This window comes from Tasmannia lanceolata, unplaced genomic scaffold (genome assembly GCF_043159265.1).
Source record: "Tasmannia lanceolata isolate RefF3 unplaced genomic scaffold, GAP_Taslan_0.1 ptg000029l, whole genome shotgun sequence".
Taxonomy (NCBI): Eukaryota; Viridiplantae; Streptophyta; class Magnoliopsida; order Canellales; family Winteraceae; genus Tasmannia; species Tasmannia lanceolata.
In genome coordinates this window covers 3,127,173-3,143,800 of record NW_027518706.1, presented here as the reverse complement: position 1 = coordinate 3,143,800, position 16,628 = coordinate 3,127,173, and the positions used below count along the sequence as shown (strand labels likewise).

Genomic DNA, 16,628 nt, shown 5'->3' with positions numbered 1-16,628 from the left:
TTCCTTGTTCTTGGGGCAATTTCTGCCCCCCTTGCGACCGTTGTTTCTTTTGCTTTCTTGAGAGAGAGAGAGAGAGAGAGAGAGAGAGAGAGAGAGAGAGAGAGAGATTATGGTGAAATTTTACATGGTGTGGCCGTGTAGACTAGTATTTTTTAAAGAATACTGTACGACCCATTTCATAAAATGATCCAAACTGTTCATTGGTTGGGCCACAACATAAATATGTTGTGCCTCCAAAATCATTCGGTTTTGGTTGGGCCACATTGTATAAATTCGCATGGGTAAGCTTAGGGTTTGTTAGGAAAGGCTTCTTATTCTCTCATGAAAGAGACTCCTTATTCTCAATTTTCGCATATTCTAGCTTTCCATGTACAGGAAATGGAAGAAATGGGGCTGGTTGAATTCTGGTTTTGATTTTTGCATCCAAACTATGCAAATTTGACAAATTAGTTATCAATTTCTCATACATTATTTGTCCATCTTGCAAGAAATTCAATTCAAATATTGAACAAATGCACACTTAGCTACCATTTACAAAAAAAACATGGGTTTTTCCCAACTTTTTTCAAACTTGTTCTCAAATATTTTCCATTTTTCCTGACATTTGCCTTGACAATTTATTCCCAAAGCTCCTAATTGTAATGTAACTCTTGATCAATTTGATCTCCCTATAGGCTTGATAAATTTGTTAGATTATCCACCTAGACTTTATACACACACCCATGTTCCAACATTGATATTGGGATTCACTAGTCGAGCCCACAAACCTCACTAAGATTTGGATTATAATGGTAAAAAAATTGAATATTAAACTTTCAAGACTAAAAGTTGGGCATTTGTTGACAACTAACACACAGCTTCAATTTCTAGTTCTTGAGAGCTTAGATGTCCGCACATTCAAAGTCCAAGTCATCAAGGGTCACCGACAATTTGCGAAAGTCCACACTACCTTCAAAATCTTGCGATTAACACCAATGGAATCCGAATAAGACAATGACACCTTGAAAATAAATTATTGCACAGTGTTTGATAATGAACTCCCACTTTGTAGAAAGATCTTGGAATGAGTATGCTTGCTTTATTAAACACTTTTTTTTAGTGGGATGAGGATTGTTTCTTGGGGGAATTTTAGCAAATTTTAATGGCTAAATTTGAGTGTAAATTGAAGAAGAGTGACATTAATAGAACATTGAGTGTGATGCCATTTGCATGTACTTCAGAGAAAATAGTATGAAGTTTAGAACGCATCTGATGAGGCTTTCTTTCAGCTTTCTGGAGAAGAAACAGATAGAATTGAAAGAAGGAGAATCACCTGAATCCACTCCACACCATTTCAAAAAATAGTTCCAAAGGTGAGATTTAGAGATTTGACCGTCTAGGAGAGTTTGCCAAATGCATTTTTTTCCTAATATTTTATTTTTTTTCATTCTCGGCGCATAAAAAAAAAACACATAAGCTTTGTAGAGAATGGTTAACCAACACCACCTTGATGTTCAATTATTTGAAGAATGCTAGCAATGGGCACAAGGTCTATATATTCCTCCTAAATACATCTTTAAACCCCCCCCCTACTTTTTCAGCTTGGAGAAATGCTCAAATGACAATAAATTACTCACTTTGAAACGTAACTAGTGTATCTAAAGAGTCCCATCATGGATTTGAAGGCATTTTGATCACTCTATGTAAGTGAGAATTAAAACCTCTGTCCAAAACACACTTTCCTAGTACTACTAAGAAAATCAAAAGAATGTCCCACTCATAGAAACAAGACATCAATCCCAACATGAGGCTTTAAGCAAAACCCTTCCCACAGTGTATACTTAATGATAATCCATTGTTAAACTAACAGTTACTATACAGTGAAAAAGAAAGAGAGTCCAAAAGATCAAAAGCAAGTAAACAAGGACTAGAGTTGCGATGAACAACAATGCAACTGATGTGAAAAGTAAATATCAGAGGACCAGATCATATATTTGCTGATTTGAGCCGCAATGGGAATGGACTATGAAGTTTGAGATTATAATATCATTGGGTGAGTCTCTGCATTTCGCTTTGGTCGTTGAGGGTCTCAATGAGAAGAGGAGGGGCATATTGGGCAGTTCCTTGATGCTCCTCCGCGTCTTGGCAGAAGGACAGAATGATGGTGTCTATTGACATCTCCACAACCGCGAAGAAAAGAGTAGCCACAACATAACCAAGTACCCAGCATACCTGCATAGTTACACGCAGAAAACTTTCATTTAGAATTCATCTACCTAAATTGTAGAATCTTAACAAGATAACACTACATTGGGAAGCAACAAAATCTCGTAAGAAAGAGTTCCTTAATTTAAAATTCACATATGTAACTGATTTATTGACAAAGAACAGATGGGCAATTGTTTTTCGTAGGAAGAAGAAAAATGGGGTGATCGATGCAAATCAGCTTTGAGAGAAAGATTACAAAAACGAGCAAAGTTTGGAATACTGCCGACAAAATCTCCTTTGTTTAGGCATCCACTGTAAGGTTATCAGAAGAAATATTTCTCTGAGAACAAAATCAGACAGTGAAATCACAAAAGCTGTATAAGAAAGAATGGTGGTGGTGAATTTCAAATTCATTTCATCAGCCTTCAATATATAATAAGGATGTAACCGTAAAATCACTAAAAATGATGAAATCCTACTAGGCCTTGCAAATTTGTAAGTCGTGCCATTTGTGGAACTTGTGTATATCAGTTGGGCATCCATGTACTCACAGAAATATATATATATAAAAAAAAAATGAAAGCACAGGGATGGGAGCCATCAAATTCAAAACCGACTCATTTCAACCAATCTATGCTTCAAACAGTAAAAAAAATGGAAAGTTGATAATTTCCAGAGAATCAAGAAAAAAGCTTACCAGAACTGGGAAAAGAGGAGAAGAGATTTTGTTATGGGCAGATCTGTACTTGTGTGTGGTTAACATGAGGAATGCGAACACAGCACAAAAAAGGCTGACACATAACTTGCCAAGAAAGAGAATAACGTCCCCAATGACATTCACTTTTCCAATTCGCAGAATATTGTTCATTATCAACTCCGTTGCAATTGAAGAAGCTCTAAAGAAACTTTTACCAGTTATGGCAATCTGCACACACAAGCATAAATTAAGCAATTTTTCGCTGACATAACTATCATGAAATTTAGGAGAATCCAATATCCCTAAACGTTTTCTTTTATTGTTTAAATTCACTGCTAACCAAAGTTTTAAATATCAGTTTCTTTCGTCACGGAGGTGAAAACATTTAAGTTTCGACTGGAAATTTCAGCTGCAAAATCAAGGAAACATATGCAAATGATAGAAGTTTACGATCAGTAAATCCTAGAATAAGCACAAATACACACTTAAAAACTGTTAGATAAGCAAGAGAGCCCTCCGTAATGGTTGTTTAAAAACATTGAAGACCTAGTGACATTTGATAATTCAGTACATATCACACACATTTCACATTTTCTTCATATAAGTATTTATACATAATAAATATCCCAATTTCACGCGTAATTCATATAAATATGGGGGCAATGTATCTGAGGGATACCTCAGTTAAGCTTATCTGAGCTAGCCACTACAAATAGCACATCACCCATGTCCAAACCATTCATTCCATAAAACCTAACACAGATAAGGTGTTCCTAAGAAATCATCTCCATAGGATCATCCTAACCATTCGATCTATGCAGACACAAAATCGACCCATTTATAGCCATCCATCTTAAACCTCCACAAATCAAGGGTTAGCATGATCCCATGGATATGATTCCTTAGAAACACCCTATCTATGTTAGGTCCTATAGAATCAATATCTAACATAACCCAAACAACATAGGTACCTACCCTATTTGTAGTGGCTAGCTCAGATAAGCTATCTGAGGTCTCCCTCAGATACATTTATCTATATAAATATAATTATGCAACACATACCACTAATATGCTTAGGTTTCAGTTTTAGTGTATGGTTCGGTGAGGATGGAAATGGAAACATTCTGGTCATTTAGTAACGGTTTCGATGGAAATTTAAAACCATGCTATTAACTCGTAACATGGATTATATGTATTTTTATATACAGCAGTGGTTGGAAGTTCATCATGCAAAGAGACAGAATGGCAGACGCAACTCATCACTACCCAATTCATAATAAGACGGTGATCGATATGGGTCCATCGTATTCACATGCTTTAATTTTTTAGCAATTGAAGAGATACGTGGGGCCCAACATCCATCATTGCCACTTAACAGATGGTAATGGTAAGCTTTTCCTGATTTTAACTACACTAGGTGGTGTCCGTACGGAATTACGAGCATGACACTAAGTGCCACTCTTGTATCTAAGCTTAGATTAGGGTTTTTTTCTCTTCGTGTTTGGCTGTTTTCAAGCCCTTAAGTATTTTTGTATCTTGTTTTTCCCTTCATATTAATGAATGACATATTAAAAAAAGAGCTGATCCAGTTTCAAAGATGCATCACTAAAGTCTGTTGTGTGTTAATCTCATCACCATCCTATCAAGATCGAGCCCAACTTGCTCTGCAATTTTTGGAGGTGATGGAGATGATGGGGCCAGCCCTGCATCTCATCGCTGTCCAATCTTGGTGGGAAGGTGACGACACTTACCTACAGCAAACTTTTGTCTTCCACTTTTCATATCAGAACAAACCTCTAAAAAAATTAGCTCTAAATAACTAGTAAAAAATATTATATACACACACATACATGCAACTGATATGCGCACAGAAATGTTTTGATAATTAGACGAAGTCTCCTTGTCTTGAATGCTTTAAGCAGCTGTTAAAGACTGCTGAGAGGTTTTGGGGAAATTTAACCAGCTGCTTAAAGTATGGAGAAGGTAATTTCATCTCATTATCAAAACATGCTTGTGCTGATATTAGTAGCCGAAGCCTATATATATATATATATATATATATATATATATATATGAGAAAACGGTTTCTACACACAAGTGTAGATAAGTTATCTTTACACTAGCTTAAAATACAGTGGGGGCCCACATTGTTTGGCTGATCCAAAGCATTCATTTGATGGGCCCTCACATAGATAGGGTGTGCCCAAAAAATCAGCTTCATAGGATCATCCTAACCCTTCGAACCGTGGAGGCAAAAAATGCACAGATTTGTGAAGGTTTATACACGTCCATTTTACCTCCACAAATCGTAGGGTTGGGATGATCCTATGGAGCTGATTTTTTGTGTCCACCCTATCTATGTGAGGGCCGATCAAATGAATGGTTTGGATCACCCAAACAATATGCCCTCGACTGTATTTTAAGCTAGTGTGTAGATAACTTATCTACACTTGTGTGTAGAAACCGTTTTCACATCTCTCTCTCTCTCTCTCTCTCTCTCTCACTCTCTCTCTCTCTCTCTCTCTCTATATATATATATATATATATATATATACACACAAGAATAGGTTAATTAATATTTCTAGCAGGTGTAAGTGCCCAGAGTGTGTCCAACACAGCATTTTCTTGAAAGATAGTGTCTTTGTCACATAGATCTATGTGTCTATTGGGTTTCAAGCCATAACTGATAATTCCAAACTTACCATAATATAAGCATTGCGATTCACGGATTTTATGGTCCACTCGATACATCCAAGGCAGCACTGAGAAGAACATGACATCATTTTGCCCATCTGGCTTACAGGCACGGAATTATTAAGTTTGAGTCTTCGACGGATTGACTCAAGAATATAGCGGACTGATTCAACAATGGATACAATCAGAGAACCAATAGCCACAGACCCAAGACTATAACGCATGAGCCGCTTCATCGAGGAAAATACTGGAAGAAATGGAATCTCCTGCTGCATTTGAATAAAATCGAAGAAATATAACCACAAGAAAATATAAATGAGGAATGATAAACTGAAGGGCGCCCTTGCAAAATCCAACCCCGTTGGTTAAATCCAACAAAGTGCATTAATAACGTTTGCAAATGGCGCAAACACATAGAACAATAAATGCACTTTAAAAAAATAAATAAAAGGCAAATAGGGGCACCCTTGTAGTTGGTTTTTTACAAGGGCGCCCTTCAGTTTATCATTACTCGATATAAATTTATGAACTAGTGAACAGAAAACTATGGTTGTTCCACGCTGTGGCTTGTTGAAAACGATCAAAGCTTCCCAGTTTACTCCACAAATGATTAGACATTTTGAATTGAGCAGAAAAAGCTCTGTATATCAAAAGGAATATTTGACGTTCCATAAAAAGACAAAAATAGCCTTTGGCATTAGGGTTTTCTATTCAAAATAAGCAATTTTCTTCTTCTTTTTTTACAGAATTTAAAAATAGCCTTTTACTTCCGAAAAAACAAAGATTTTTGCAGCTTTACTGACATTGAGTGCAAAACACAGTTTTTCATCATATTATTTATTCAAGCAGAAATTCTTGATTCATGGCTGTAACTTAAATATCCTCACATTTGCACCTGGTATTTTGATATATAAACTTAACCAGACATAATTGAGCAAATATCAGTGTCTTTCTAACAGTGATAAGTAATCTTAATTTTCTATCTCTTATATCCTTATTCCTAAACAAATGAGGCTTCCCTCGTGCCCTTCATTTGAAATTGGATGTCAACCATGATCTAGTCTAATCTATCATAGACAAATAGTTCCCGGCGATTAAGATAGTCATCAACTTATAATGACAGTATACTGCAAGAACTCGTACTAATCTATATGTAGCCACAATGGTAGTAATCATTTGGATTGAAGCCAAACTATGTTATTGCATTGTGAAAAGCTTAATACCATTATCTTGAGCGTCATGCATTCGGATTCGAGTGTTGTGATCCGACACGGATTCGAGGTGTCGGATTCGGCAAACCCCCAAAAGTAGGATTCGGATTCGGTAATTTTTAAATAAAATAAATTTTCAAAATTTAAAATTTAAATAAATAAATATATATGTGTGTGTGTGCATGTGTGCATATATATATTCATGAAAATTTTGAGGGCAGAGGGTTGAGGCGAGTTTTGTATTGGAGGAAGGGGGTCGAGGCGCTAGGGTTTTTATTAAAAGAGTATATGTTGTACTTTCATATAAAAAAAGTTACGTTTAAAGGGAAAATATACAGGATTCGCATTTCAAAAGAGACAACGATGAATCGGATTCGCCCTAAAAAAGCAGGATTCGTGCGGGACACGGCTACGACAAGAATCCGGGTGTGTCCCACGTGAATCCATGTCGATTCGGATGTGGAGACGTGTCGACACGGATTCGGCAGAGGGGGGCAAAGAATCCATGCAACAATCAACATAGCTTTCGACAATTATGTCTATCTAAAAACTCGAACAAGACTCGAGCCCTGTTAAGGGGGTAGTCAGTTAGATATTACTTAAAAACTTGATGCATTGCCGGAAGAACTCAAGAAAGTACTCAAAAACACATGCCAGCTTTTGAGAAATAGAAAAAATAGATTATAAGATAACATTTTCAAATCAAGAGGTACTCTAAAATGAAGGGCTTCCAAAAATGGGGTAACCCAACCACCCCCCCCACAACACCCACACACTGGATGCAGGTCGCATTCAAGCGTTTAATACCCTTAGACTTTCAGCCATCATAAATGCATGATGGTGACATGCAGCTAATAGGGGTGCTCTTTCATCCCATTTTTGCAAGGGCACCCTTCATTTTTAATACCTCTAAAATCAAAATTCAACAGAGAAGTTAGAGAGTTTCTTTTGACTTGGAGTCAAGCCCTCATCAAGTCCAGGTTGAGTTTCAAGTTTTACAGCCTCACTGGATTACTTACCGATATTTCACCACGAGCCCAATAATAGGACGCAACGGAGCCGGCAATCACAGTGGAAGAAGAAGCTATAAAGAATTGTGTGGCCCAGAAGCACCCAAATAGGTGAAAAAGGATAGCTATTGCAATATGAGGGGTATAGTGGATGCTATAGCCACAGCAATTATCGCAATTCACCCTGTTGGACTTGAGATCATAAGCACAACAGTTAGCATTGCAATCGTTACGGAGGATCTGGCCGGAGCTGAAAAGATGGAGCAGAGCAGAAAACCAAAACATGTAAAAGATCACAAGCATAGTATATGGTAGGACGGGAAAAATAATAAGCGCCTGAACTTCGCCAATGACCTTCGCAGCAACCTGCATATATATTAGAGATGGAAGTAAAACATTGTGACCTAAACCATGCCCTTAAATGTCTAATTAAAGCATCAAGAATAAAGTAGAAAATGAAACTCATACATAATGATTTCGCCAGTGTTACCCAAGAATGCATCTTAACTGATTGGACGTTGGAGCACATAAACCCTTAAACAAGGTAATTACATTTTTGTTGGTGTGTTTTCTAGCGTGCCTCAATCACTTAAACAGAGTCTATTTCTAACCCTTTTCTTGATTAATTTATTTTTAATGATTTTAATCATTATAATTATTGTTAGATTTATAATAAATAATATTAACAGAAAATTCCTAAAGAGTTTTTGACAAAATCTCCAACAGGATAATATATATATTTCTTTAGTATCAATGTACTTTACAGAAGTGTAATATTGAGCTTGATGTGTAAAGGAACACCCTTACATATTTGTGTATAACTTATCTTTGAACTATTTTTACATTATTTGTTCCAAACCAACCAAAACAAAAATCATGCATGAGTGTCGGTTGGTATGCCTGCATGGACTTACAAGATTTGGAAAAAAGAAAAGAAGATAAAAGAAAATGAAAATCAAGTTGTGTTCATGGGCCCAACGCCCAAAAATGTGTACATCATACTTGCCTTCAAAACAGATGTTGCTACAAGGATCCGGCGGATAATGGCTATCGATGAGAGGACGGAAATAACCATTATGATTGTCATAAGAACAGCAACAGCACGCAGGTGATTTTGCTCCTGAATCAGGAGATATAATTGAGCAAAAAAATTGAAATAAATCAAGATTTCTTTTAAATAAGAGGTGTTATTTGATGATAGGAACTTACCCTTCCACTAAAATGATAGTACGGGTCACTTTCACCAATAACAGCAGAGACAGCATCATTCCCAATCCAGCCAGCTAAAAATAAGAAGATAAGGATGGTATTACATTCCATATTATAATTATACAAGTCACCCATTTATAAAAAGTTTTGCCAAAGAATCTTGCATGGTATACTCAAGAATCCTAAAACATATTCTCAATGGGCGGATCAACATAATGTAGAATTCATGAACTCACCAAAACTACAGAAAGATATTGCAATTCATTTCTAATAGTAATGTCCTTCAGCCATACTTCACAAACAGTAATTAGATATGGTTCAATGCAGATGGCACAGAGGATTGGAATTTTGCTCTTATGGCGTGCAAATTTTTATATCCCGATGAATAACATGTCCGTATCTGAAATCCAATTTGGTAAGAACTATATATTTTTTTTAATGGTGGTAAAAACTATACTTTAGACAGAATTAAAGTTTCTTTTTGCATATTGATCTAATATTTTGCTGGTAATAGGAATGTTTCATAACAATGCGACAGAAGGTTTATATAAAAGGGGATTTACAGTAACAGACTAATTGAAAGCTTCCAAATGTGAACGTTACACCCATATGCCAGACAGAGTAGCGTGTAGTTAGACCAAATATTGGGGTATATTGTCTTCTTTCTCTTGGTATTATTTACATAATATGTAAGAAAATCCTGAAGCATTTAAGAAATGGCCCAAATGGGTGTATGATGATGATAACATCCAAAGATTACACAAGGTATGTGCATTTTTTTATGAATCTCAGGTAATGAGTTATCATTATGGGGGTGACAGTTGGCTAATATGCAGATCAAGTCAATGCAGAGCAACTTCCATACATGCCAATCAAGCATATGCAAATGGTGACTTTCAATTGTGAATTTGGCAACATTCTATGTGCAGATCCAGTTTTTCTTGTGCTGCATATTTCACATATTGATGGAGGCATCTTATGAGCAGATATAATCTTTGGTCATGTTTTTGCATCAGTGATGAGTCACAGGTTTCTTGATTACAGTAGACAAGTTGCTATATTGGAGTTTCTCAATGATTCAGAGGTTATTGCAGTCAAGATGGTATTCCAATTCTTTTTCAAAAAAAGATACAGCAAAAATCACAAGGAGAAAACTAGCCTAGCAGAAGATAATAATGCTTTTGTGATGCCAATTGGACGGAGAATGCATTACCAACCTCTCTCTTGACTCTTCGTCCAAGTTATCTTTCTATCTTTAGCCCTTTTTTCATTGAATCTTATATTAATCTCCTCTGTGTCATATGTTTTTCGCTCTTGAGGCAGGCATCTTTCGACAGTTTGGGGATCCAATAAATCATTTTCTTCTTGTTAATAAAATTGCTTCTTCCAATTACTGAGTGCAGTCACCTTGCTGTATTTTATATTTATATGAACTGACACGGGTATCGTCTAGCAGTGTTTGCCAGGATCGCCATGTTGGACACGCAGGGTCACAAATATTTGTCTCAGGAAGTTCTCAGGAAGGGTTTATCTTTTAATTTTTTTTGTTATCTTCGGGTTTATATTGAGAAACAAACTGGGAAAATGAAATATTCAAAATATATTTAATAAATATATAAAGCCTAAATAAATAATATCATGAATTTATCAGGATTTTGTCATGATATTTTCACGATAAAAATAAAATACGGAGATATCTCAGAGATTTTTCAGAATATTGGTAAAATTTTGGAATTTTGCCGTTTTATCAAAAAATCGCAAATTATCATGATTATTTTTTAAAATATCGGAGATATTTGTGATTATGTGGACATGTAGTGCCAACAACAGATCCAAGATATGTGTTCATGTTTAAGCGATAGTTGAGACTTGAGAGCCTTTCAGTGACTTCGGAAGTGAGTCATGAAGAGTGATGTAGCAAAGTTTCCCCCATCAAACATATTAGGGGTGTTCAAGTGATGCTGGAATAGAACAATGGGATCATGGCCATGGTTAATATACAAGATATACATGGTAACATTCTAACAAATAATACAAAATATAAAGAAACATTGTAAGGATAAATTTCTGACCTTCTGTGTAGAAAAACATAGTGGAAGATATTATGAGAACATTAAAGAGAATGACTGTTATCCATGTCATTCCAGCAACAAAATGTTGAATCATTAATAGCCAGATCACCGACAAAAAGAGCGGAACCATTCCTCCACAAACAATCAACACTGGCCATGTCTTTCCAATATCAGCCACATACCGCTGCGAACAAGCACATAAGAGAATAAGTAAAATTTGTAGACATACCCAATAACTTTTTCACTGTAGAAGAAATAATGGATAGTATGTATGCATCAAGCCATCAACCGAAAGTTAAACAACAGTAAAGTAAAATTAATGGGCAACTAAGTAAATCCCGGTGGGATTCAAATATGCCAAGAAATGGGAAAAAAAATCATGGTTTTCAATGCTTTACAGTAGATGATGATAAGACATCCAATTTCAAAATAAACTAGTTAGGAAAACCTGGTCATTATGTTAACAACTAAATACTCTATTCAAGCAAAAAAAGGGTACAAATTCTTTGAAGGAGCATGGGCATTTCAGAAAAGCTGAGAAAAGATAATGTAGTTTTTTTTATTTTAAATTTATTTAGCACGCGGAGCATATAATTGAAATTTAATTTCACTTTTAGCAAGGTCCCATGTAAATCACTTGAATTTTCTACAGGTAACTTCTTAGTTTAGATTCACTGTAAAGGACTAGAATAGAACATAGGAAAGAAATTCCATGTTTCTATACAAGAGGTCAAACAAAAATACCCTCTAACCTTTAAGACAGCTGAATGAGAATTGATGGCCCTGTGTATAGTTTTATCTATTAGAATGTCCTCATTGATATTCACTCCACCCATCTGTTGCCAATGCCGAAGAGAAATGTTTGATGCACGTGCTATGAATTGGCAGCTCCAATAAACTGGAAAAACATTAAAGGGTTAGGTTTCTCCTAAGACAATCATACGAGAAAAAGAGAAGCAAAGAAAGGAGACATAAGAAGGGCAGCATCCAAATCCTCAATGTATTTTACACGATTTGTGATTGGTGTCTAGGAATACCAAAGATTTTATCGGCTTATTTTTTGTGTATCCATGTCGAGAGTCCAGACATGTCGTCATGTAATGCCAATAAAAGAAAAAAAAATTGATGATCAAGCATCACTCTATTTTTTCTGCCAATGTATGAGGCAACCAATAAAATTGTCGTGGTCATGGATGAGTGGATTACCACTCTCCACTTCATCCTGTATTTCAATTAGCACATCCTTATTTTTAATTTGAAGCATCTATTAAAAGCCTTCCTAAGAAATGAGTTAATAATAAACTAACTAATATAAAGACTAACAAATTCACATACTGAAGTCAGCATAGATTATATTAATACCTATAAACCATTGTTAGTAAGATGATGTGACAGGATAATTACATCAAAATATGATATCTGTTACTTACCATTCACACTAGGAAATATGACAGGGTAACATGGACCTTGAAGCTGAAGGGAGCTGTTCCTCATCTCAGGTGTAAGAAACTCATAATAATCATAATTCCTATCAATCCAGTCATCCACTGAGAGGCGAATATCTCCCTCTGGATAATCACATACCCAATTAAGAGTGTCCTCAGAAGCACTTGGGCATTCCATCAAGCAGATGGCTTTAGCATCGGCAACCTTAAACTGACTGTCTTTGAGGCCGCTCTGGTAAATCTGGTTGGGATTTAGCCAGTACCTAACCTCCAATTCACGAAGATCCGGATCTGCGTGCTTATTCCCACAAACATTGCCTTTGTAATCCAATCCATATGTGAGCCTGCATGACATTTAAACCCCCAACCAAATGTCATAAAAAAACAAGTTAAAAAAAAAAGACAAAGCCATCTGTGATGGTAACGATAGATTGAAACAATATCTCACTCATAGAGGGCAACAAATATTTACTACTTTCAAAAGAAAACTCATGCAATCTTGTATTGGTAACTAATTTCATACGGTAAATTGCACCAAAATTTTCAACCACAATTGCATTTACCACCCAGTATAGGAATATCCCCTACAATCTAAAAACTACAACATACATTTTGGAGCTCAAAGCAGAGAAGAAAGCCATCATGGAGGAAGTGAAGACAAAGCAATTAGGAGGGTGATGAACAAATATCAAGAGATCAAGACAGCTGAAGGTGTGAGTGCTTTCCTTCAAGATGTGAACCCTCAGTTACAATGAGAAAGACAAGTAGGCTTATGCTCTACAAGGAAATCGTTCACTAATGTCAAGGGGAAATGGACGAAGAAGACCACCCAGAATTCTCAAATAATTGGAATGAACCCATACATAATTTCCCATGACAAGGATCCTGCTATGGGAGGAAATTATAAAGCTCAGTAAATGCAACAGGATGGGGATGATATGGAAAGATTCCAGTTGATCGGAAAGTCAAAAGACAAAGTTACAACTTACAATCGCAGGACCAAGGTTAGCATGCAACCAACTTTCGACATGTAGTTTACAACGAGAAGGTGGGAATATGGGCATTGTGTGAGTTACTTGTAACTTCAATTAGTTAGTGTAGTATAGGTAAAAAAAATTCAAGGTAATGTTGTCAGCACATCCTTATTTTGATATTTGACAGCTTTTTAAACACTAAAAGACAAGATGGATTAGCAAAAATATCAAAATAGGGTTATGTTGATATCATTTCCCTTTTTCAAACATTGTGTACCTGAAGTAAAAAACAAAAATAAGTTTTTTTTCCTCTACCCAACGGTCCCAACCTGTGACCGATGAGTTTCAATAACTTTATGCAGAATATAAGAGTGTGTTTGGTAACAATTCTTCTGATTCTGTTTCTCGATCATGGAATTGCAGAATCTTGAAATCATTCCAGCTGGGAGCAGAACCGCGAAAGCAGCTCCATTTTGTACAGAAAAAACTCCGCTAAAATGTGCTTCTGGAACGAAAAATTTGGGCTGCACTTATTACCAAACACCATCCGTAATTTTCCATTCTCCAGAGTGGAGGAATCAGAAAATCGCTCCAGAGAACGGTCACCAAACACAACCTAACTTTGTGTAGAAGCAGTTTAGACCAGTTTTTCCTTTTTTAGGGTTAAAATTCAAAACAATTAGGGCTGACAAGCTACGAATTCAAACCCAAGTGACAGAGGAAATATGATGAAAAATCTTCAACAGCTTCATTAACATAGAACGACTAGTAAAGCGCATGCATCCACAATACAACTCTTCTGGAAAGTACAAAAATAAAAAGAAGAATTTCACTGAGATATTCACAGTTTGATAGAAGCTCAAAGCATATAAAATGAATTCTAGCACATAGGCGTCCTTCATGATGCTAGCCGAAGAAACATGATAAGATGGATCCACCCAATGAGTTCTCTCTTAAGGGACTGTGTACTACAGCAAAGTGATAATGGGGTCGTACTCGTATATGAACAGCCATAGGTTGGGTTCAAGTCCCTAGATCATGATACCCAAAGCAAAATAATAACAACTAAAAAAGAGAAGTCTCATGTTGGAGGATTTTCCATCTCCTGGATGAGATCTTTGACTTTCTATCAAGGATGCAACTCAATAGAGCCACAAAAATATATAGAGAAGCCAAAGAATTGGCATTTGAACTTGCAAAATTTGTTGTATCTACTTCAGAATTAGCAGTTCATAATAATATGATTAGACCTTTTGAGGTCTCACATTCCTTTTCACCCTTTGTAAGTCTTATTTTTAATATAAAAAAACCCAATTATATGATTAAGGGACAAAGAAAAAGAAAAGTACAAGAGAGAGAGAGAGAGAGAGAGAGAGAGAGATGGGGGGGGGGGGGGGGTGTTATACAACATTATCTTCATGTAATTTCTTTTTTTTTGGTAGGTAAGATAGGGTTTGGCAAGACTTTGGACAGCTTATTAATAATATAAATGCTTTTACATTCTTTATTCTTTTTTTTTGGTCTGGAAATCATGCTCAATAAGTATAGTTTTGACAGGAAATTCACTAGGAAGAACTTGGATTTTCCAATCAATCAACAAGACTAAGTATGCATAGTCCAGACCTCAGTACCAACTTGTAGCATTGGAATAAAAACTATAAGCTATAAATTGGCTACTGCTGCATGCTGTAACTAGAACATTAACAAGAAATCATCCAAAACTAAAACTTGGAATCACCTCTTATGGGCTCCATAACTGATAATCCTACACAGTGAAAAAATTAGCTGGAAATCCAACACTCTGAGCACATACACACATCAAATCTCCTACAACCCAAAACTAGGAATTATCTTATAAGGCATTCCATAACTGAAACCCCAACAATCAGTAAATAAATACAAAACAGAATCATCAAAATACCCCAAAGTAACACTGATCTTGAAATTCCCACTTAACCCCACTACTATATAATTAAATGTAAACACCAATCTTCCAAAACCCAAAACTCAGAATTACCTCTTAAAGCCTACCATAACTTAAAACGCGACCCTCTTTAGTTAAATAGTAACACAATATCTCCCAAAACCAATACTTGGCATTACATTCAAAGGCCTTCAGCAACTGAAACCCTAACACTGTACAACCTAATACAGACCTCAACCTCCTCAAAACCCAAAACAAAAAACTTGGAATTACCTCTTAAAGCCCCTCTCAGCTGAAAATACAACACTCCAAAACAAAACATAAACATCAACCATCCAAAACCCAAAACTTGAAATAACCTCTCAAGGCCTCCCAAGTGCCACAGCTCAAAACCCCCATCTATAAAGCTATTGGGAGTTTCTATTTATAGAAACCAAACAAAATAAACAACCCGTATAAATTCTCCTAAAACAGAAACCAAACAAAACCCAGATGTATTAGGAAAAAATGGAAAATAAAAGGAGCCCATTTGAGGAAAAGGGGAAGTAGTAAAATGAGATGTTGGAGGGGGGGTTTGAGTTTTACCTTAGTGGGTTTCCTTGGTTGAATCCAAAGCTGGAATTTACAATCATTGCTACCCAAAATGCAATGAAAATGATTAGAAATACAACATCCCTACATTTTCTGTTGTGCCTTATGATCCCACCCATTTGAGTGTTACCATCACTTGATGGATACCTTCCTATGATTGCCCCCAAAGGACCTCCCATCTCTCTCTCTCTCTCTCTCTCTCTCTCTCTCTCTCTCTCTCTCTCTCAATCTAAGGTTAAACAAAAAAGCAATGAAGAAGATGAAGCATGGGTTTGGGAAGGTTGAAGTAGAAGAGAGAGTAAAGAAGAGAGGCTTGTGCGTAAAGGGTTTTGGTTTTATGCTGTTAATTATTTTTTTTGGAATTTTTTTTTTTTACATGTTTTGTGGGGATTTTAAAACAGCGAGGGTGGTAAAGTTCTTTTTTCAGAATCTATGTCATAAGGCTTGGCTCGAGATGATATTTAGGCTTCGTGCCTGTCTCCACGGCTAAAAGATAGAAACGGGTTTCTTTTTCTAAAGAAACGTTTTTATTGTGGAAAGAGAGATGCTTATGCCTTGGTGTGGGGACCAAACACTAATTTAGAAAGGACATGACTGAAAATTCTTCCCTATCT

At 36.1% G+C, this 16,628-nt stretch overlaps 1 protein-coding gene across 2 annotated transcripts; it reads right to left on the bottom strand.

The window, feature by feature from the left end:
* Positions 1 to 1,774: 1,774 nt before the first annotated feature.
* Positions 1,775 to 16,407, bottom strand: LOC143859165 (Plasma-membrane choline transporter family protein). 2 transcript variants are annotated; one of them, XM_077369854.1, is made up of 10 exons: positions 16,009 to 16,407; positions 12,511 to 12,869; positions 11,833 to 11,978; positions 11,081 to 11,264; positions 9,009 to 9,082; positions 8,806 to 8,919; positions 7,809 to 8,165; positions 5,587 to 5,844; positions 2,885 to 3,112; positions 1,775 to 2,211 (listed from the first exon to the last, which is right to left on the bottom strand). In XM_077369854.1, exons 1-10 carry the CDS (start codon positions 16,191 to 16,193, stop codon positions 2,026 to 2,028), a joined length of 2,091 nt encoding a protein of 696 aa, XP_077225969.1. In that variant the 5' UTR covers positions 16,194 to 16,407; the 3' UTR covers positions 1,775 to 2,025. The 2 variants fall into 2 exon arrangements, with proteins under 2 accessions (XP_077225969.1, XP_077225968.1); XM_077369853.1 differs by having other exon boundaries at positions 5,587 to 5,847; positions 16,009 to 16,405.
* Between the last annotated feature and the right edge of the window lie 221 nt (positions 16,408 to 16,628).

Coding starts and splice junctions, on each gene's coding strand:
- LOC143859165 (XM_077369853.1), bottom strand. CDS start 16,193: ATGGGAGGTCCTTTGGGGGCAATCATAGGAAGGTATCCATCAAGTGAT. Junction 12,870..16,008: donor AACCAAGGAAACCCACTAAG/GTAAAACTCAAA, acceptor AATGTCATGCAG/GCTCACATATGGATTGGATT. Junction 8,920..9,008: donor ACTATCATTTTAGTGGAAGG/GTAAGTTCCTAT, acceptor CTCCTGATTCAG/GAGCAAAATCACCTGCGTGC.